The 23,395-nt window shown below is 43.0% G+C and overlaps 1 protein-coding gene across 1 annotated transcript in view; it reads right to left on the bottom strand.

The window, feature by feature from the left end:
- Nucleotides 1–599: 599 nt before the first annotated feature.
- The window catches only part of LOC119389646 (protein yippee-like 2), a 30,178-nt gene continuing 7,382 nt past the window's right edge, over nucleotides 600–23,395 (bottom strand). The window contains exons 2-5 of the mRNA XM_037657002.2: nucleotides 20,211–20,519; nucleotides 13,995–14,038; nucleotides 11,127–11,235; nucleotides 600–9,507 (exon numbers count right to left, since the gene is read on the bottom strand). Coding sequence (XP_037512930.1) covers nucleotides 9,418–9,507; nucleotides 11,127–11,235; nucleotides 13,995–14,038; nucleotides 20,211–20,312 — 345 coding nt within the window. The 5' untranslated portion in view covers nucleotides 20,313–20,519 and the 3' untranslated portion in view covers nucleotides 600–9,417. The remainder of the gene's footprint in view (nucleotides 9,508–11,126; nucleotides 11,236–13,994; nucleotides 14,039–20,210; nucleotides 20,520–23,395) is intronic.

The raw sequence follows: 23,395 nt of genomic DNA, 5'->3' as shown, positions 1-23,395 counted from the left end.
CTGCAACGATAAATTTTAAGAAGTACTTGGAACGTTGCGGGTCTCCGCTCATTCAGTACGCTTATTTGTAGTTGAACGGTAAAGCTAGCAGAATTATTTTTATCTTTTTCTGGTACCGTGAAAGCAGTACCATAACCACGCCAGCATGCCCGATGTAGCACAATGGACGCACGGAATGGTGTCAAAATTTGCCTACTGGTATGTTATAACACACTACCTGCGTGGGAACTGCCGTCTCCGCTGTATATTTTGTAGATTCCTCAAAACAGGCGTCCTGGTTGCACTGGCCATGATTTTCCACGCTGCCCTACCACCTCCCCGTACAAGGGAGAGTAAAACTAATAAATGAATAAAAGGCAATGTAGGGTGGTAACCGAAATAGAAAAACTTATTGCAGTCTGTGCAATTTTTTCCTCGAAAGCAGATAAAATTCAACTTGCACAGTTTATGAGCAATTGATGTGGACAGGTAGCTGTCCACATCATTTGCTCATAAATTGCACAGTTGAAATTGCAATAGCATAAGTTGCTTATAAACTTAACCATGCAGAAAGTTCAGTTGTTTATGTTTTGTGCCATGCGCATGAATGACAAAACAAGTACAGGGACAGCAGCTCTGCTTTATGCAAAAAAAGTTGAAGACACATGACTCGAACATCAGAATATGCTTAGTCACACTCCAGACTTGAAGGCTCTCTTCGGTCAGTCTTCTCCTATGTGTACACACTTCCCAATGACAGTGATGATGGCTGAAGGCAACTCATTTGTAGAGCACATGAGGCGACACATGGTATGGAGTAAACAAAGCACAAGTGACTCGTGCGCAATGGTTGATGTGTCTATATAAAATATGCACGTCCCGCACATTACAGCAGTAGTTGTAACACCAAGCTTCACAGGATGAAGAACACATTGCTAGTCACCTCCGAGAAAAAAAAATAAGAATGTATTACAGAAAAGAAAGCTTCGCATTTGTGTATACAAATAGCTCTGGAGCCACTATACGCAAGTGTTTGTTGCGTGACCACAGGATCATCGGCACTGACACAACAGACAACATGTGACAACCGCGCACGCTACTGTACTGCCTCAATCTGCTGTATGTACCACAGTTTAATTGGAACAGCTCCTACAATTAACAAGCCATTTCTAAAAACTGGTTACAGGTAATGTTCCCCATGAAATGGAGACTTCGATACAACTGTCTGCACTCCCCGAGGAATGTATGCACCTCGGTCTAGTTGGCAAGTCACGCTCAAGTCACGAACAGCAAGCACACCCTTTCTCTCCCTGGTACGAAAAAATTTTCAACTCGTGCTGTTGCCGGTGCTTACCAAGAACGAGTTTGGTCGTTCTGGGATGACCTCTGAAGCATGCAAAGAGAGAAAAGGTCCTCATGCACCATGACGTACGATGCAACTCGGCACCCACACACAAGGAAGCAGCACTCTATAGAATTTTAACCTCTTGAAGTGTACTTTGTTGGGACAGCACTCCAAAGACTTCACACTTTTTCAAGTGCATTTCTGCATTTAAAATTTTACACCTTTTCAAGTGCATTTTTGCATTTAAAATTTTACACCTTTTTAAGTGCACTCTGTTGAGATAACTTCCCAAAAATACTTGACCTGTACTGTAATTGTAGTCATTCTTACCAAGGTTCCTTTCCTTAATGCTACATGTGCCCAGTGATTACATTCTGTCATCAAGGATAAGGTGCACCTACTATTTCAACAGTAATGTAATCTGTGCTGCACGACAATAAAGGGAGATGTTCTCTGAAGTGACAGTTATAGCAAGGTACTTTCATAACTCTATTTCATGTCGTGCAAGTTTAGGGCAAGGAATGCGCTCCAACGACGATAAATTCGGAGCAGCGAACAGGTGCACTGTAAACAGTGTAGTGTCACAAAAGTACACCCCAGAAGGTGTCATGTTCCAAGAGTAAGGAGAGCAGTGGCGGGGAGATTCAGAATTTTTCTGGGGGATTAAACGTGTGATAAGAGACAGCACTCTGCACATGCACCACACAGGTGACGGAAATACTAAATAAACTGCAAAAGATAACAGCTCAAGCTCATCAACTTGCGGCTCCCCATGACATTAAACAAGGCCACTCGCTAATCTATCAGTTCAAACATGTCGGGGCTCCGATCAGGCACCCAACTGTGACATCCCCAGCATAATGCAAAGAAACAAAAACAAACAGGCAAGTAGTCAGGGAAATAAATACAGCGCTGTTCCCTCAATACGAGATATATATAAAAGTTTTCTTTTGACTAAAGTGCACTGCGTTGGCAGAGAACAAATATCAGCGAAAATGTCTCTTGTGCTGACAATAGCTGACAGACAGTAATGAAAAAAATTATTTGTCATTACAAAAGCCAAAGTTCATGCCCACAGTGCCTGGTAACCAGCAAGCTGGCTTTTCTGTGTTTTTAGTCATTTCATCTGAAAGCTAGAAGCCCTCAACACGTGAAGGTATGGCTTAAATAGTAAGCAGTAACAGTAGATAATTATTTGATGCAGACAACCATAATTTCCATTAACAAACAGTAATCATCACATAAAATTCAGCCAACTAGAGTTCAACATAACGGGTTAAACGGCCAGCGTAACACAAGAACCAAAAGTGTACTCAAGACGATAGGACAGGAAAGTCGTTTCGACAAGATAGCTCCACAGAGGGAAAAAGGAACCGGAACACCCAGAGTGTGAAAGCCCACCAATCATCAAAAGACAACAGCGTGCAATGAGCAACACAAAGAGAAAAGGCTAGATGCTCTTAACAAATTAAGGTCAGAGTCGAAGGATATAGCCACAACTGTCTGTACAAAAAGATAATCAGATTAAAGACTCCCGAACTTGGGTCAAGCAGTGAACAGAAAGCCAGCGAAATTTCATCACAAAAGAAAACTCTTTCTGCATAATAAGCTGGAGCACGGATTGGTACCGCAATACCAATGCGAGGGACAAAAGTATAACGTCGGCACAAATTTAGGAAAGTGAAACTCGCAAAACCTACTTTGATATTCAGCGATCACTAAATGAGCTCAAACAAGAAATGTGCGAAAGAAAAGCAGAGCAAAGACGAGACTCAACACAAACACAGTACTCAAACCTCGATGTAACGAACACGGATGTAACGAATTATCGGTTATAACGAACTAAATGAAGAATAGCCTTGGTAATAGATAAAGTGGTTTGAATATACACTTATGACGAATTTTCGGATATAACGAAGTTATTTTCGTGTCAAATGCAACTTTGTTATGAGGTTTAAGTGTACTGCGCTTGACTGCTACATCGTGTTTTCACAGTTTTCCTTCGTCACATTCTTGCACCAAGCCTACGCGATCATCTATTGCCATTCATGTGCCAGCAATTTACAAGATTACAAAAGCAAATTAAAATTAAATAGAAAAGAATAAGCACGACGCGCTTCTGCCCCAACTTGGAGAGAGCGAAATAAAAAAATCTAGCATTCATCACCTGTCAGTGCAAATCACGTGGAATGTCTTGCTAAGTGCAGATGTCTTTTAAGCATCTCACAGGGATCACCGAGCAAAATTGCGAGCAAAACCCTCTTCCTTCGATTCTGTGGCCTTGATGAGCAACTGAGAAAGGCAGGAAATGTCGCTTCTTACTTTTTGCACTAGTTTTTTTCAGGCGTTCCCAAGTCAATGCAAATCAACATCTCCCAGAGCTAGCTGCGGTGTGCGTCATTTGTGAGCGCATTTTACTCCAGTTCTGTGCTGCCCCAACCATACTCTACACAATGGCAGCACTTGGAAAAAGGTTCAGTGCAAATTGAAAACAGCCCATGTGACAAGATATATTAAGCGCTCAGAACCTCTGCCATAAATGTACACCATCCCAAACATTTCTCATTCATTGCCATAGTTGGAACCAACATTACGGAAGGCTTACAGTAAAACAAGTATCAGTAACAGATAGGACACAGAACAATTGTAGCTAGTACAAACTCCTGAAGAATGCCTAGAGTTTTGCTTGAAGAATCCCAGCCGCACCAACCAGCACGCCTCACATCATTGACAGTGTTTTAGCAATTTTCAAATGGTTCTGCGAATCCTGGACAGTTAACATTTCACTATCTCATATAAAGTCAGCACAGTTCAAGCAACCGCCGTAACTGAAGCAACATAAACTCTTTTCAGACCACAATAGGTCAGTACCTTGCACTAGCAGCTCTCACTGCAAATGACAAGGTGCTTTAGTGATTCAGATCGCAAAATGCCCACATCTGGGAAACGAGTTAGCTGCTTACACAGGTAGCTCCGAGACGCACCGAGGCAAACAAAATTTCACAGGGAAACAGTTCACACTTCTAGCTAATAAGAACTCGGGCCAAAAAATATTTCACAAGGTTTCAATGAGCTTTTCCCGGCTGGGCCAGGATTGAGCTGGTGCGAACTGCCTCTTGATAAAAAATCATGCCACTAAAAGGTACAAACTTTTAGTCAGCTGCACCCAATGAAACAATTTTTCATTAATGTCGAACAGTTTACGCAGCCAGCAACAAAAGCCACAGACTGCGTGACATACAAATAGACCGTTTCTGCACTCAACAGTGTTAAGCGAGGTATTCATGAATACCAGTTGGTCTGTACTAATAAAAAAAAGCTTGTTGGTTAGAATAAAAGGCCTTTGCGAGATCACGTCTCCGTACACAACAGTACTACTTAATTATCAATGAACGAGGACTTGCCTTGTTCTAAAGAATGAGCACTCAATAAGAACAAAGATGCACAAATACTGTACCCTGTTTGTGCTACAGATAAGTACTTAACTTCCAGCTTCGCCCAAATGCAGTCCCATTTCCTGCCCCTTCATCCATATCTGTTCTATAAAAGAATCTGCCTTTAACAAGTTAGTTTGACGTTTACGATGAATCAATGTTCCTTGCAAAAGCATTTGGTATTTAAGAAATGGACACGAAAATAGAGTACTCCGGCTTAACGAGATTCCCTCTGGACTGCATGCCTGAACAAAATTTACACCACACCATCTTAAAGGAGAATGTAAACTGAGCATGTGTAAAACAAAGAATGTGCTTCGGCTGGATATTCTTATCAGACTTACAAGCGATCTTCCCGATATCGGGCACACCTAGCAACAATTTCTATCCACGCAGCAAGGAGAAAAACAGCAATCAAGTAACAAAACTGATGTGCATTATGGTCGAGAGTGCAATTTCTGAACCAGAAAACTCGTGCTTGGAACGACAGTGCCTTGCTTGCTGTTCATGCGTTCATGTGTTAAGTGCATGTCGTGCAACGACACGTTTTCTCGGCATTCGTTGGAAGAAGGGTTAGAAGAAAATTTCAGTGCACTTATTCACAAAGTGACTATTTCAAACGGACATGTTCAGAGTCCACATGAACAGCTGTGCGGATAAACACCAGTGTTTTTAATAAAACTTACATGCGATAATGTATGCGAGGTTAGAAGTGTGCAGACATCTCGCGATACTCCCTTCACCTTGAAGATTTTTTAAGAACCAACATGTTTAACAACCTAGCAGCTGTGAGAAGGTTCCAGCCAAGACGACTGGCAACAACAGGAATGACACTGACATGCCACGTGTACAGCTATGAAAAATATGCGCTACTTCCAGATGCTTTCTAGAATCCTTTCTTCGTCCATATCCCAGTAAGCTAGCTTTATAAACTTGAGAGCAATTTCCACGTGTTAAGCCGCTAACATCTTGGCCACAGTTAAAAAAAATGGTAGCCAAGATTTAGATAAGCTGGCACATAGTTTGTTGAACAAGTTTAGTTTACACAGGGCGTGCAGACACTACAATGTTTTCATTCTTTCTTTGTAGCCTGTGCATGCTAGATAAAACACAAGCATAAGATGGTCAGAACCCTAACCTTTATGCACAGAGCCACTATCACCCAATCCGCGTTCCAAGGCTTTTTTTTTATATTGAGAAAATTAAGAGGAGTAGGTTTATTGATGGCAGATCTACCAGCTGCCTGCTGACATGGTTTGGTGGTTACTGACCCCTGGCATGTGTCACAAGCTGGCTTTGCCGCAATGCATAGTGCCCAAAATATAGCGGGCCAAGCGTTGCAAAAGTGTCCATGAATGTGTGGGTACAGTATGTGGTTCTTCAACTTGCATGAAATATACAGAAAAGTTGGAACGAAGTTCGGCTGCAGGTTATACACGAATTTTGGTAAGCAAGTCGGCTTCACGGTAATGCAAGGAAGACTGCTTCATGTCAATACATAATATCTCCTTACTTTTTATTTTTCCGCAGTTATTTATGTGTGTGTGTGTGGGGGGGTTATATGCAGGGAAGGGTTGTAAACGAGAAAATGCGGTATGTGCCTGCCTGCATATTTAAGGCAGTCATGCACTGTGGAAAAGCCAACTTGGTTGGTGCTTTCCTAGACTGTCTACTGTTGTCCCAAATACCTCTCAGCTGTTCCCTTTCACAGCCGCTCACCCTGTATGCAACATCAAGGAAATAGCCGCAATATTACAAGTTACCTAGAAAAGAAAGATACCATATAGATCACAAACTGGCAAACATCACTAGCTCCCCAGAGTTGTGAGCCTCTAAACAAGAAATTCTAGCAATGACTTCAAACATCTCTACCCTGCCTATCCAAGACGCCAGAAAAGGTGAAATGTCTTTCACAGTTTCGAACCAACACAATGATTTGAATACTGCTGGTACAGTGGCCCCTTCCCTTTCCCACACATTAAATTTCACTGCAGCTTGAAGAAGTATGCACTAGCCAATTTACCACAAGGGTTATATAACAGCATGAACGTGCAAATGCTCAAGGATTGTCGAAAACTGCCCCGGCAACAACAGCTAACAATTTCGGCAAACCGGTGAAGCAATGCACTTATTTTGACTTCGCCTAACACGGGTGCCTTGAATGGTGAATGCCAACAACTGCCTGTTACGAGTGAATGAGCGTGTTATCTATGAAGCTAATTAAGTAGGGGAAAAAAAAAGAGAAAGGAGCAAAAAGGAAAGACGAGAATTCGCAATGTGGCAAGATTAGTCTTGGTCAGTGAAAAACCAAGACAAGTGAGATGCGTGGCGAGACACACTTTTGTTGTAAATCTCCTCCACCGACGCCAACGTTCGGCATTCTACGCGCACGGGCCGGACATTCCGGGCGGCCCATCCTAATGCGTCACGATCGTGCTTTATATTAAAAGAAAAAAAAATAATAAGGTGCAACAGAAATATAATCACAGATAAAACTTTGTTGTCATTGCAGGATGCACTCGCAGCAAGTGTCAAGACAAACAAACAAGTAAAACAAAACAACTGCAGACTAGAAGATGCAGAGAGAAAAACATTCACTTAACAAGGACAAATGCAAACACACAACACAGTGCTGGTGAAGCCTTAATAAAAAACACACACACACACACACACATACACCATGTCACTTGTGATCGTTCAAAACAGACAACACATCGCGCAAGCAGCATACGCATCTTGTGACCCAGATGAAACACCCCCACCCCCCCATCAGGCGCATGTAAACAGTGTTTATCACACTTTGCATCAGCATTCACAGCAAAACAAGCACTGCATTCTCATACATTCAAAGATAATGATTTAAATTATTCGCAAGTACACACGCACACAAAACACCCACACACTAGAGCGTAGCCATTACTCTCCTAAACCCTCTCTCCTGAACAACACACACGCACACATTCTAAAATCCTCAAGTATATATAATGAGTAAAAAAAAATCTTGACAACAATAAGCCCTAGGTCCCGCGGTACCTGACCATGCCTAGATGACAATACAATGGCATATTTGTCCTTCGCAGCTGGCTTCGCTGCAGTGTCATCATAATGTCGCCACCACACAATTGACACCGAGTGTCGGGGAAAAAAAAACAAAAAAAAGAAACTTGCGCGCTTTTTTTCACCACAAGTCTCGTAGTGATCACATGACAACACAGTCCCCCGCACAGTCCTCTTGTAGAGAGTAGTTTGTCACCAAGGGAGGGCCCAGCTCGAGGTCATAAACACAGCACTATTCGTTTTTTTTTTTTTTTGGAGTTTCTTGCCCAGCACAACGCTTCCGCAGACCTTTCTGCCTGTCCCCGACGGATCGTGATGCCGAAATGGTAAGCACTCAACAAAAATAAGCATCCAGAATCACCTACGCTTTCGGACAGCCAATTACCTACAGATCTTAGCCATTTGTCCAATGACCATCTATGTTAGAAGCTAAGGAAACAACTTCATCAGTGACTCCTTTCGTTGCACACATCACAGCAGGAGACATGCTGTAACACAGTTTAGCTCTTTCCAAACCTAGCTCAGCAGCAAAAATGTATGAAGGCTTTTAGATGCAGGCAATTATTTCAATCTCGGAGTTATTCTAAAGCAGAGAGAACCAGTGCACCGGAAAAAAGATCTGCCTCAAGTGCAGAAATCCATGAAGTTTATCTAAAGTACAGAGGCACTGTCCCACATAAGATTTCCTCAAAACGTGACGTATTTTGTTTCTTTTTCTTCTTTTAACCAGCGGGTTTATATAAACTACCACAAATACTGCCCTACATAAAAACATTCACCTCAAGAAAAGCAAGATGAAAAAACATGCTATTTCTTATCATTTGTGTTAGAGTTTGCTCTCTGCACCAGTCTTGTTGACAGCCAGGTACACAAATGTATCAACCATGGGTTTAAGTCTTTGCGCCAAAACGGTTGGATTAAATCGTGCGTCTTGGAAGTACCTAATAACACCATGATCAACACGTGACAATTAGCAGCAATAGCTGCATTCCAGTACCACGTCCCTTTAACGCGCTGACAATGGTATCATCTAGAAAGTTGAGCGTGCGGCTTTGAGCAACAATTGATTGGCCGCAATTACTCACGGTGCACCTTTGTTACTGGCATCGGGACAATAATAACAAATGATGCAACACAACTCTAAACCTCGCTTTTGGCAAAAAAAAAAAGCCCGAAACACCAGCGCAACTAAATCTTGACTTGGACTAATTCAAACAGGCACTTGCTAACGAGCACCTCACGGAGTCTTTATAAAGGCATCCCATCCGGTTTTTCAAAAACGGGCTCACGAATAGGAGGACGTGCCCTCGAGCAACGCGGCTTTTCAGAAACGGAAAAAAACGACCGGTCGGGGAACAGGCAGGGCACTGCTACGCTCGCAACCGGGCAAACTTGATTCTTCTAGCATTGTTGGGGACGGCCGGTGCGTCCAGAGGCCTTTGTCCCACTTTGGCTGTGGCAATGCGGCGCCACCCTTCAGAAGGGCGCGAAGTACTGTGGCGGCGGGTGACCATTGCGGAACAGGGCCACCACGGGGGAGGAAGGGGCCGACGACGACTGGGGCGGCGGCGGCGCGTCCTCTTCCTCCACGGGGGCGTGTTGTCAATCCCAACCATTCTCCTTGATCATGTGAGCCAGCTCGATGATGTACTTGCCCTCCTTGTACTTCTGGCTCGACTCGAAGGCGTGCTCCTGCGGAGTACGGAAGAAGGCAAATTGTTTGAGGGGCTTGTTTCTTTGTTAGACACAACCAATGAAACCAGCAGACAATTAGGCCAGGAAAAGCGTAGGGTACGTAAACTGTTGCCTTTTAACTGTAGTGTAGTAATTGTCATGTAAATTGAAATAATTAAGGTGGCTAAAAAAGCACCCTTTCAGTCAGTGGGATCCAAACCTGAAACCTTCAAATTATGCTTTCGAATTAAGAGTTGTCTTTCCTCACAACCTTCAGTTGCATAGGAAAGACAAGGCAGCGCGACGCGTCACACCGGTGGAACTTTACAAGAGCCTTATCTAAGACTCCAATATTACGGTATAAAGATTAGAACAGCGCAAATATTTGAAATTTACGAATATCTAATCAAATAACTGCTATTCGTAAGTACAAACATCTTTTGCGTAGTTTAGAAATATTTCATAAAGCCAACCGTATGCAAGTAAACACAAAATTGGTGCAAAAGTATGTTGAATTTGATCACCTCGGGCATAGTATAGGCGTAAAACACGCGAGCAGCACACTCAATGAATTGCCGTGCCAGCAGACTTTACCAGATATACAAAAATGATTCGCTCTCTCTGAAGAGCTCTGTGCATGCAATGAGCCTTACTTATTTATTCCTAATGCTACCTTTGTTATTCTAACAGTAAAATTACGAATGCCACAATCGTTTACAACCTAATAAACAAACAGCTGTGCTGTAATAAGACACTGCAGTAAAGGTCTACCAATTTCGAATACTTGGTTTTAAAAATGATAATCGGCTCCAGAAACAGTCTCTTCCAGTCTCACAAACGTTGCTATTAGATATAGTTATGTTGCAATACTTACAACATGATATTGTCAAAAAAAGAAAGAAAGATTGGGGCTAACTTGAGTCAATATTAAACCAATTAATAACAGTGACCTCAAACACTATGTACGGATATGACAAAGTGTGAGGGGAATGAGCAGCTAATAGCTCGTCGAACCTTAAATCTAACAAAGGCACCCATTAGCCTGTTATAAAACAACCAACGTGGAAGCGAGCAAGAGGCTTTATCTCATTGTAGTAATTTATCTTTGCACCCTATCTTATTACTCACTGCATCCGGTGGCTGAGGCTGGTGATAACAGTAGTGCTATGAAGTAGGGGCCAATGTCAAAAGGCAAAAGGAATAGGGGCAAAGAAAAATGATGGTTTGCAAAATATCAGCTTAATAAGTACAAATTTACCTACCCAAACTACTTGCCATGGTGGTTCAATGAATATTGCATTACACTTCCAAAGCTGAGGTTGCCAGTTTTATTTGTGGCTGCAGTGGGCACATTTCAATGGTGGCAAAATAGAAGGATGACACTTGCGTAATTAGACCTAGCTGCATTTGAAATAAACCCAGACAGCTGAAATTTGGCCTCTCCACTAGAGCGTACCTCAAAGCCAGTGTTGTTTCCATATAAACTCAAATGTTTTAGGATGTTAACTTACATCAATCAATCAATCAATCAAACAATCAATCAATCAATCAATCAATCAAATGAGCTGTGGAATCAAAACGGGATGAAAACAGCCTATGGTGCAAATAAAACGCAACATCACAGTGCCAGTGCTCACATATTTCCAGCCAAGTGTGGTTTTGCAGCATTCACAGTAGATGTCCGCCACCGCATGGAGGCCCGTGAGTAAGTAGCGCTCCTCTGCCGGCCCACACCCAACATTCACCCTGCACCGAGATTGGGTGTGAAACATTATTTCAAACGACGAGCAGCAGCCTGCAACAACATGTACAGTGGCCATGGATTGAAGTGCATCACCAAAACTTTTAGTGTAACAACTGCTATGCACAGCTGCTCAGGATAGCCGCATCATGTCGTAACGAATACGACTGCTAAAGGTAATGTTAGCTCTGACGTGTTGAAAGTCAAAATCCCGCCAACATGAGGCGACCTGAAGAGGTGGAAACGAAGTATGCCCATTACTTAGCCCTAAATTGTTGCGTTTCAACATGTCAGCACTGTACAACATAGGCTGCTGTAAAGGGAATTCTCTTTTAGTATTTGTCCAGGGATTACAGGTAGCTTTTGACACAAAGACGTGCAAGTTATTTTTCTTACCAGACTATTTATGCAGCCTATCGTGTAGCCATTTTCCTCCTCAATAATGGAGAAGTGTCTCAATTATGCTATTGGCTACGTGTTCCCTTTAAGAGTGCCATTTGTAGAGTGCCACCGTGCCATTTGTAAAATTATGCAGCCATACCCAGCAACAGCATCTGCTTCTTGAATTCTATCAACCGCAAGTTTGTAAAAGAGCCTTAAAATCTTAACCACAACAAGACTGAATAACACGTTGGTAAGATTCTTCCACTGCGAGACCAACTTTACTGACAGTAGAACAAAGGCAGCACTGAAGATTCATTTAGTTTGCTTCTTACATTAAAGGGACACTGAAGAGCAAAACGATTTTTCTCATATTACCGTAAAAACGCGTGTAAGGGCCGCACTTTTTTTTCAAGAAATGAGGGCCAATTTTCAGGGTGCGGCCCATACACGCGACATTTTTTTTTTTAAGTAAAAACGCACCAGTTAGCGAACGAAGAGCGTTTATTGCAGTATACGACATTTCTTGCGACATACATGCTCAATCGTCGTCACTCGGCGAGTCCTCAGACTTGAAGTCCGAGATGAGATGGTGTGCTGCGAAGCGCCGTCACCCCACAAGCAGTCATCTTCCGTGCCATCCAAGCTGTTAGATATCCCGGCGACTTTAAAACTTCGGGACACAATGTCGGTCGACACCGAGCGCCACGCAGATAGGATCCACCCAAGTACAGTCGCCAAGGCTAGTCCCTTCACACGCAGCATGTCCGTTGTGAGTGCAAGACCATCATTCCGCACTTCAGTCACATAGCGGAGCAAGTCTTCTTCCAAATCGGGAAACTTGCACTGCTCTTCTCGGAAAGCGCGCTTAGTGCTGTTGATGTTTCGCAAGGCTTCTTTTTGAGCACACCAACGTCGAACAAACTTCTCGTCAACGTCGAATTTTCTGCCGGCGGCACGTTTCCCATGCTCGAGAGCATACTCGATCACCTTCAACTTATAGCCAGCAGTGTAGCTATTCAGGTACTTGCCCATCTTGCCAAAACGTGAACGCCGTGTAGAAAACAAGCTAGCACGAAGGTCATCGAACAGTGCAGAAAACTACAGCAAATGGCTGGCTGAACTGCACAAACAAAACCATCAAAGCGAACGCCATGCCAAAGTTGGTGATACTAATGCCGATATGGATAGCGCCGATAGCCCGTTTGTATAGAGATATGAGAAGCTAAAGCTAAAATCCTGCTTTAACCTTTAGTTGGCGGGTCTACGAATACTAATAAAAAAGTTAAAATTTTTAGCCCACTTCACGAACATCTTAACACTGCGTTTCCTTGCGCCATCTATCGACTACGCCTAGAAGCTTACGCGCGCGCGCATTTTGAATACGTATTGGTTGAGGAAAGTGCGGGTGCGGCCCTTACGCGGATTTTTTTTTTTTTTTTTAGAATATGCACTTCAAAAAAACGGGGTGCGGCCCTTACACGGGTGCGGCCCTTACACGCGTTTATACGGTAGTAAAGTACTCTTTCATGATACGAAAAACACCACGCTTGCTGCGAGAAGACGCTTAGTAAGCGAGAAAATACGCAGAAACAAAATGTGGGTGGCGACGCCACCTTGAAGTTCCCGCACCATTCGCCGTGACGTCGCACATTTTGACGGCACCTACTAGGGACTATGTAGCTCCTCATCGGTAAAAATGAAGTACATTGTCCCTTGAGGGGGCCATAGACTTAACATACCAGGTTTGGGATAATTTTGTTGAGCCAATGGCACCGAAATACGATAAATACACTTTAAAATCTGTGACGTCATGCGGGGAGGTTTGGGCAAGAAATTTAAAAATGAAACTTTGAACTTGATTTTCTCCTCTATTAATAAACCTATGATGGCGAAATTAATGACATTAGAGTTCTCAGAGCACAATTTATCAATCTAAACTGCTTCATTGTTTCTCTTTAGTGTCCCTTTAAAGCGAGCAAGATTCAACATTATAAATGCTCACTTGAAAAGGGGCAGGTGCATTGCTTGTAAAATAATAACTGTGATAAAGTTGTGCTGCCTGAGAGCACTTTGAAGTAGCACAGCACTGTGTCAAAAACTTTACACAAGAACACTACTGAGAAAACTTAAGCACATAACTTTATGTTCCTTTACAGCTTTTGTTTTGTGAAAGTTGCACTGTTCCACTATTGCTGTTAGGTTACATAATTGTCACTCTTTCAAATATAAATAACCCGTGCGATTCTTGAACAACAAGAAAAGAGTCACAACAGCAACCTCTTTTTTTTTTTTCAAACTAGCACTATGTGGCACAATTTGAATGGGAGTATAGCCAAACTGAAAAGCCCACTTCCAGAAACAATAAGCGAGCAAAACTCACACTGAGTTAAAGAGGTAAGCCCTTCCTTGGCTTCCTTGGAATGACTGCACAGGAAAACAAGCAGAAACAAATTAGGGCAATGCAACACAGCCCCACACCCAGTCTCTTACCCAACATCAGCAAACAAGCAAGCAAGTCTAAGGGCCAAAGGTCACTGGCACCATCAGCATTCTTCCATGTCTCACAACACTGGTACAGGCACACAGCTCCTTGCTTCCAGCTAAAGCGTAGTGTCAATTAAGTCGGGCAAGTCAGCCACAGAATGTGCAAAGCTGTTAAAGGTAACACGCAACTCATTACTATCATGTGCAGTGTGAACCCTTCATTTTAAATGCGAATGCATTTCTTAGTCGGGCTATGTCAGGCGTCTGGCGTTGTCCGCGGCGCCCTCTCCCATAGCAACAGCTGCGGGTGCGCGCGCTTATCCTCGCCCCTAGCAACCAGAGCATGTGGTGCGAGAGAGTGTAGGAGAGGGTAGGTGCAGTGCTTCGCTGCTCCTTCTCTCGCCATTCGCTCTCTCCTCCCTGCGCCCCACTCTCCCACCCGCTCGCGCCTCACTCTCGACCGTTCGCTGGCTGGGCGCCTCTCAAGGCGATGGCAGAAGTCGGTGAAGGCGAATGTCTGATGGCAACGGTACCCTCTCTCAGCGCAAGAAATGCATTCGCATTTTCTCACGATTCCCTTCGGGGAGGTGGGGGCATCTTTTTATTCTTTATTTTTTTCTTCAAGCTGTGCAAACTGTATAAAAGCTATGCGGTAGAGTGTCAGCAATCTGTGTTGGAAATTCATCCCAGCTGGCACTAAGTGCAAAGTCAACACCGGACAGCCACCACCCAATGTGTGGCCAGCAAATATGAACGGTCCTGTTACCATGTGCTTAATGGTCACAATTAGCGTACACTTATAAAAAAAAGAAAGCGGCAAGGTAGAGGTCAACAGCAAAAGGGAAAAAAAATACAGCAGCTGAAACCAAAAGCTGCCTTCTTCTCACTTCATGCCCAAAATAAACTGATTCTGTAATCACATGCTCAACTTTTCACCTACACTTATATGGCGAGCCAGAACAAGAGAACGAAGGTGTATGACATATGCACAAATGTACAAAGAAGAAGCCACCGTTATCCCAGCTAGACATATGTATCAGTTCCAATTACACATTATATCCCTTGGATAACCTTACTCAATGGCCTAGCATTATAAAATCATCACTGGCGTCAGTTCAGAAAGCAAGTCCACCGCAGGATAAAGCCTCTGCGATTACTACCTGCCCTGCATCTACCACATCCAACACCACCCCTCAGCCCCATTTTGTTTTTCTGCAATTATTACGGTAACTCCACTTGAACAACAGAGTTCCCAAAAGGTCAAATAGTGCAAAATCATATTTCAAACGCACTGCAAGCCAAAGGCAACACCCAAAGTTTAAAATTACCCCAGTCCAAGGTCAATCAAACGTACCTTATGCATTGCATTAACTGTCTGTCTCGTGTAGCAACTCCAATCTAGCACTAAACCACAATTGCAATCACCTTTGCACTCACTCTGTTACCCCAACAGACCACCAGTTGTTTGTTCTGTGCACTACATGACCAGCGAAATCATGCGGCTCCAATTTAATTCTGGCAAATGAATACACTTTCAAGAGTTGGCATGCCCCTTCCTAGATGCTGCACAGCTTAGCCACTGCTCTCTTCCCATCTGCGAGACATGCAGAGGCCTCCTCCTCTGCGATCGCCCGCAAGTGGCACTTGACCTTAATAATGGCTCAAGCTCATGGCCTCTCACACTCGGCCTTAATTCAGGATCATGGGCCCAAGAACACACTGCCCAGGATGAGACAAGCCGATGTGAGACCCTAAAGATGGTGCGGCACGTATAAAGAAAAAGGGGGAAGCTGTTCTGAAGCTGTGTGAAGCGAGTTCCACTCACGCTTATTAACATCTGACGATTGCGCTAGCCAATTGCGTGCGATTTCAAACTAACAGCTTTACTTAACTGCAAACTGGAGATTAGACATATATAGATGCGTTTTCCTTCATCTACCCTTTGGTTTATTGTGGCATTTAGATATGTAGTACATTGTAACATTTTAGATCACATACTTGACGCACGACAAGTGCAAGCTTGGACGTTTTAGAAGTATGAATAATTAATTTGACAAGTGGCTAGCGCTTTAAAGGCACTACTCGGACATTTGAAACTTTTAGGCTTGTCTGATGGCTAAGCCTTGCCTTTTTTATTAGTGGACCCGGACTGGGGTTCGTTTATTTTTAATAAAGTTGTTCTCTCTCTCTGACCAGATGAATGAAAAAGCAAAGTTACCGAAAGGGAAAATCTCCACCCACCTGTAGGTAGCACACAAAGCTACAAATTAAACCTGCAGGCAATATTCAGGAAGAGCACTAGGACAGAACAAATAAAATTGTTGATGGGGTAGACAGTTCATTAAGTTTAGAGAAAGATACAGTGCAATATGAACAAAGATGAGAAGAGAGATCTGTGGTAAAAAAAAATAATGGTGCCAACTTACTCCATCAATTTTTTTTTCAATTGTCAATTGGTCCAGAGAGACAGTACGCCAGTTTTCATAGCTAGACCTGGAGGAAATTTACTGAAATTATGAAGTCCTCTTCAATTGCACAAATTATCTTTTGAGGAACTCTTCCGAGTTTCTTTCAGATACGCTTGCATGCCTTTACATGGATACCAACCTTCACAAGAATTTGACCATCTTGCATGATTTCCGACATTTTTGGGGTGCCAAGAAATTAACTACAGCCAGATGTTTATCTAAAGGTTACATCTTGTCAGACAGTCCCTCAGCACAAGTAACCTCAAAGCTACAAAAGCTGTATCAACACAGGAGCCCAACCAAGCGAGCAATGAAGCATAAGCAAACATGAGAGCCAACAAGCCAAAGGCATTCAAGCAAATTTTCCAGCTAAACTCCAAAAGTGAATGACGCAAAAAGCATCACCAATCCTAATGCTTCAGATATTTGAAGCCTGAAAACTCAGACACACACAAGTCCTGAAGAGACCTTTGTTAAAAAGAAAGCATTGGTATAATTAGTAGACAACTTCATTTCGCATGCTAGTTTCCCATGGATTGTTCAGAGTGTTAAACAATTAAGCACCATTATGCTATTTCAAACTGTATAATAAACGCTCACTGCCAGGGAACACCAGTGAGAAAAGACACCCGCCTCACTCCAAGCACGCATGCACGCACGCACACACACTTTTCTTCTTTTGTGTTCCTTACACAAGTTACATGCACAGCTTCACAAGCAGTACCTTCATTACAGGTAGTGCGAAGGAGTGCAAGAATATTCAGCATTTATAAAGAGCCCGATTCTTTAACAAGAAATCTCTCTCAGACATTACTAATAACCACTGACCACATGAAATACTGCAGCTGCCCTTCTTCCTTGGTCAATATATTAAACGCTCTGAAAAAAAAAAAGAAAGAACACAAATGCCAACTGCTGTAATCCCTTGGCTTTAACGAGGCAGCTATTGCCCCCGTCATTATATAATAAGACACAAAATGCGACCAGGAAGAGCTCTGGCGTGATTAATAATGGACACCCATTCTCCACCCTAATTGGCTCACGGATCGTAACAACTGGGAGAACAAAAGGAAAAAAGCAAAATGAACACGAGACAATAAAAACAATCATCCACCATTACCTCACTTGGTTTTGCCCACCCAGATATACATCTCGCCGCAATCTCGTAATATCCAACTTCCTCCAAGATTAAAGAGCGCGCACGGAAGAGCTTTGCGCATGCAGCCGCGATTAGGCGAGTGGGCAGCCGGTCCCCTCAAAAACCAGTGACCCATTAAGAAACCTGTTTTAGTTTTAATTATAGAGGCCACTGCCATAGCAGACTTCTGCCCCTTTTGTGAGTGGGTGTATCAAAACAACTTAGAAGTAAACACCTTCTTTAAGTGCACTCTCGAGAGCTCTCACTGGCAGGTTTACAAAAATGGTTGCGACGACGCGTGAAACTTTATGTGTGAAGGCCTTAAAGGTGCACTGACACCAATTTTCGAAGCAGAGTTTACTCTGCCATACAAATTTCGTGTATGCAGAGACAGCTCTGAGAAAGTGTGAAGCTCAGTAAATGCTGATAAGATATTTTATTTTGACATTAAAGTCGGTATTCCCATGGCACACCTACTGACATCACCCCTATCTTGACGTCAGGCTAGAGTATCAATTCTGGTGACTTCACACTCCTGTATAACTAGCTGTAATGACGTCAGGTACCAAAACATTCAAAATGGCCGCTTGTGCATCACCAAAGGAGCCACGGTGTGGAGCGGCCGTGGAAACATCACGATATCTAGTGCGAGTATGTGACAATAAACTCATACCGTGTCATGACGTCAGGGTACAGTAGGAACCGAAACTAGCTTTTAAAACCTATTATAATTAATTTTTCAGGGTGCGCTCATGCTTACCAGTACATACTCTAGGCTCTTGAGGCCTTTCATATGACGCAAAAAAAAAAAATCGACAACAGAAAATTTTCGTCTCAGTACCCATTTAAAAGCAAGTAAAGTACTCTTAGTCATCAAGGTAACTGGTTATCTCCTTTTTATCCAGCAGCATTTATATACTCACTATAAATTACTAAGAATAGTTTCAACATTACTTTCAACAAGAGCTATGACTGCAGCACTCATAGTTAAAATGAAGTTGACAAACCCTTTTTTGGTTTTGGTACCTTTGATAGGCAAGCATCATGTCACAATACTTCCGACTCTGTTCAGTTCTGGCAAATCCTCAGGCTGCCACGCACACCTAAAAACGTACAAAGCGCTATCAAATGATTTCGTTTGTAACTGCATCATACCTAGGATTGTCACTATACGATGCCGGCAAATTTTATAGTGTGTGATGACACTGCTATAATAGTGAGTTCAAGCCTGACCTCATCATCAATTCAATATGTATCCAAGTAGCTCCCAACCTGCCCCCACGAGCCGAATGTCATCCCTTTTCAATCCAGAAGCATGCAGTAGGTCTTCTACCCCTTCAAAAATGTGACAGTCCTCCTCAATGCCTTCTTGCTCACAAGATAACCTCCTACGCCACACCAGACAAACCGCACTGTTTCCTCCCCAAGGGCATGGTATAAGCCTAAAGGATGCGAGCTTACTTAGTTCAGCAGATGTTGCTTGGACAGCCAAACTTTACTGATTAAACAAGGATAGTTCACATTCAATGAAAAGTTCCGTACATGCAGAGACTCTCCTCAATGGATCTTGATGCTCCATTTGTGGTTTTGAAGCTGGAACTATAGTACTAGGATGCCAGTATCACTTCGTATTGTTATGGTGCATTGCGTGTGAGCGTGCCGGACCACCTTGGAACATGAAGAGAAAGAAGAAGAGGACACGTTGCACAAGATGCTATCAGCCATTCTGTGACAATAACAGCTTTGTAAATATTTTAATATACACGCTCCTGTTCCTCTCGTGTACTCATGATCCCCGCAACAATTTGGTGGAGGATCAGGTATTGATCCCTTACACCTTGTGACAACAGTAGTCATAAAAATGACTGTGATGTCACATTCGATTCGCTTCTGGCACCATCAAATTCATATTTGATTCCATCTCAAGTATCACTAATCACAGGAAGAAAAAAAGAGAGAGAGAGAAGACGACTAAGAAAACACAATCTTGAGGCTGCGAATTTTCTCGCAGCGAAAAAAAGATCGATTGCTCTCCCCGAAGCGGTCAATGGCAAGCGACCCACATGTTCGAGATTTTTTGCTCTGTTCGCAGCAGCAGAGCGATTTTTGGTGAGAATCCGTCAAAATGTCGCCGAGTCGGCTGAACTGCCTAAATTGCACTAACGAGTTTGTTTTGGTCATGACCGTTGTTGCACACTTTAAAACTAATTTAGATTGGAAAGTGTTTTTAAAAGACAAAACAAGCGTGCTCCTCACTACAGTTCATCAAAACTTAACAACATCACAAAGGACAGATTTTTACATCACGTTTGAAAAATTATGCAGTGTTTGATACAAAGAACGACGGCAAGGAACCTTGCATGCCGCACCAGTTGCAGAGCAAATATCGCAGACCATTCGCAGCCCATGTGAAATAAAACCGTCATTAGTGGCCCTTGCCCGAAGAGAGCTTTTTCTTTTTTTTCGCAGCATGTGAAACAGCCTTGAATGGTGATGCGAGCAGTACCTTGGAAATGAGCTCGTCGTGGTTGGCCAGGTGTGCCCTGCAATGAATGCAGCTGTAGGTGCGGTGGCAGGTCGGCAAGTACGCCTGGAAAGTCTTCACCATGCTGCTCTAGTCAGCTGCACGGCACTGCTGCTGCTGCTGCCACAAGACTCTCCCACCACCACCGCCCTTCCTGCCGGCCAGTGGGCTCTTCCGCGTTGGTGCTCTGTGAGCAGATGCTGCTGCTGCTGCTGCTGCTGCTAGCGGCACGCTTTCCCACGGCCAGGGCTCCACAGAACCGCGGCGGGGGCCACACCGGGGCTAGTGTATCTGTGACAGATTGTGACAGCACCCAGCAGGCGTTACATCCTCGTGGCTCCTGTTCGTCTGAGCTTTATGAAAGTGATAATAGACAGCCACCCGTTTGCAGCACAAAGGCACAAGAAAAAATACACAGATTTCTCAGAAAGGAAAGCTTCTAGTTGAAGAAAAATTCGGCTTCAAGTTGTTCACTAATTAGCCCTCGCGCTGCAAATTGCTAGCATCCTAGTTAGCTCAAGTGGTAGAGCAACTGCCCCAGAAGAGCGTTGGTCCAGGGTTTGATCCCCATACCAGGACGAATGTTTCTAGGAGTTTTCCTTTCTGAGAAATCCACATGGATATCCTTATGGCTTCGTGTTACAAACGGGTGGTTGCCAGTTACCCTTTTCATAACCCTTCTGCAACACCTAGTTGGATTCCACAGAATTCATTTGCGATAGTTTAAGCTTTATCTTCGCCAGTATCTCCTAACGGTCCAGAGAAAGTTCAGGGATGCGAGTGCTTTTCGAATCAGGTCTTATTGCTAAGAGTTATACAGGATCCGACCACATGCACACACTTTTCTTATAATCACATACTATGAGAGATGCTAAAGGGAAGCATCTCTATGTGTGTAGACAAAGTAGTCATCTTTTCAAGTCCCTTGTCATAAAAGTCACTTTGTTGGGACACACAGACGATGTGCCAAATTATATAGGTTGGATTTGTTAGCATTACATCCTGTTTTTTCATGTCAATGCACAGTAACTGATATGTATTTCACATGTGGTTTTTTACTGCTGTAATGCAACACTCTAGGTAAAAGCAGCACCAGTTTTATAGTCCATTTCCTCTTTGCTCAAGGCAAAAATAGGATCAAACAACTTATCCACATTTCTGCCTGCACGACTATCTGGAATGAATATTTTAGGAAGTCGACTGCAATCCTTTAATGTGCACACAAAATTAAGTAAGCAGGCATTTTTATCAGGGAAGCACTACAGTCACACAAAACATGCAAAGCCCTCCTCCTCTCAGGAAAATGGCTTAACAGAAAAGAAGCGGAATTCACTGCACTCCACACAGATGAAACCTGCTCCCCATGATTCACTGAATTATGTCATATGAAGGGCATGCATGCTAAGGCATGTTTTGTCTGGTCTGTGTTATCAGTAAGAGCAGCAATATGACAATTTCCATGCAAGACCCTTTGGCAAACTAATATACAAGTGGCTGGTCTAGTGATCAGTAGGCATGCAATATAATCGCTATGTTTCACAGGCTCTCGAAGCCTGCAAACTCAATTAAGCATTGTTTTTCTCTTGTTTTTATGACTGTTATTATTATTTGGCTCGCAATCATCACCCAGGCTGGCCTCCAGTGACTCTGGAGAAGCAGGTGACACACGCAGAAGGGAATTTCAAAATGGGTAACGTGTGAATTTGAGTGAGCTTACAATGTATGTATACAGCGTGCAGTCAGACACAGCACACAATAAAAAGGCTAAATTTTGACAAGCGCGCTCCCTCGTTCCTTTCTCTTGTGCGCTGTCTCCAGTTAAGTCCTGTTCATAAAATGTTAAAACAGTAAAAATATTACTAACGGGTGAAAATTCCAAGATAATAAAAAACAGCAGTTTTTTTTCTTCAGAGCTCTAATTCGAAGTGACCGCAAAAGACTCTGTCAAAGCCAAAAAGACAGCTAGGAGCACCGACATTTTACATTTCTCGTGCACGACCCCATAGAGGACCAATAAATATGCATACTTACAATGAGGCTATAAACATGTCCTGCATCAGCTAGACCTTCTAAGGACAAAGAAGGGTTCTCCCCGTCTGCGAAATCCCGCTAGCCACATCCGACAGTCAGCTCTCCCTTAACAACGAACGCGCCTCATACACTGGACAGAAGAAAGCCTCAGCATCCCCGCCTGGTAGACAAGGTAGAGATAAAAAAAAGAAAGGACCAATCAGCTGTCTGAGATTAAGAAGTCCCAAGGTCCATGACAAATCTCTCCTGACTGAGCACAAGTCACGGGACAAGGACGCACGAAGCACGTCGCACAGTGTCCAATGTTGACGAGATCTTTAGACCCCTCAAAAACGAGTCTTCCAATCAGTGCCGTCGGCAGAACGCATGCTCTCGCACTTTGTCCTTGATGTAATTTTCAACTACAACTAACTAGTATTGTAGATGAGCTACAAGAGAAATGAATGCCGAATTAGAACAGTAAGGCATCCTCATTCAAATCAAGACTATTCCCTCTTTTCAGGCAGTGCCCATGCTAAAGAAAGTTCTGAAGATAAAAGAAGTTTCTTTAGCGCACACATTTAAAATACTGACTTGGGTCAATATTTTAAATGTGTCACAGAAGGGCAAAATTTCATTAAAAGAATACTAGTTAAATTTTTGATTGGCCTTTTCTGTAGTTGTACCATATTTGTGTTGTTTTATACTGTATTTATCTATCAGATTATTTGTTTTCGGTTCTATGCCTTTTTCGTTTTTCATTCTAGTTTGTGTATTGCTTGTTTTGTTTTTACTGTGCAAACAGCTGCTAATCCTTCTTTTATTTATTTGTAACCATAACCGAGGATCCCGTTGCAGTGTTGTACTTTGGGACCTTCATCTGTATATTTTATGCTCTGTAACCATCTTTTTATGTCACAATAAAAACTGATTGATTGAGTGATTGGCTTCTGATCAAACCAGCTCTCTAAAGATGATTAACATGAGCGTTTTTTTTTTTTTTATTGCATGTATATATGATCCACTGTACCCCCAGACCACATCTGCAACTACTTTTTGGGACCTGAGAGTACCGAAATAGATAAATTTGTCGGTAATTTGATTTGGTGTTTCAAGCGGTCGCTGTTTGTAAAAAGGAATATCTCAACAATATGCCA

Source organism: Rhipicephalus sanguineus, chromosome 4 (genome assembly GCF_013339695.2).
Source record: "Rhipicephalus sanguineus isolate Rsan-2018 chromosome 4, BIME_Rsan_1.4, whole genome shotgun sequence".
NCBI lineage: Eukaryota > Metazoa > Arthropoda > Arachnida > Ixodida > Ixodidae > Rhipicephalus > Rhipicephalus sanguineus.
This window is presented reverse-complemented; position numbering and strand designations above follow the sequence as displayed.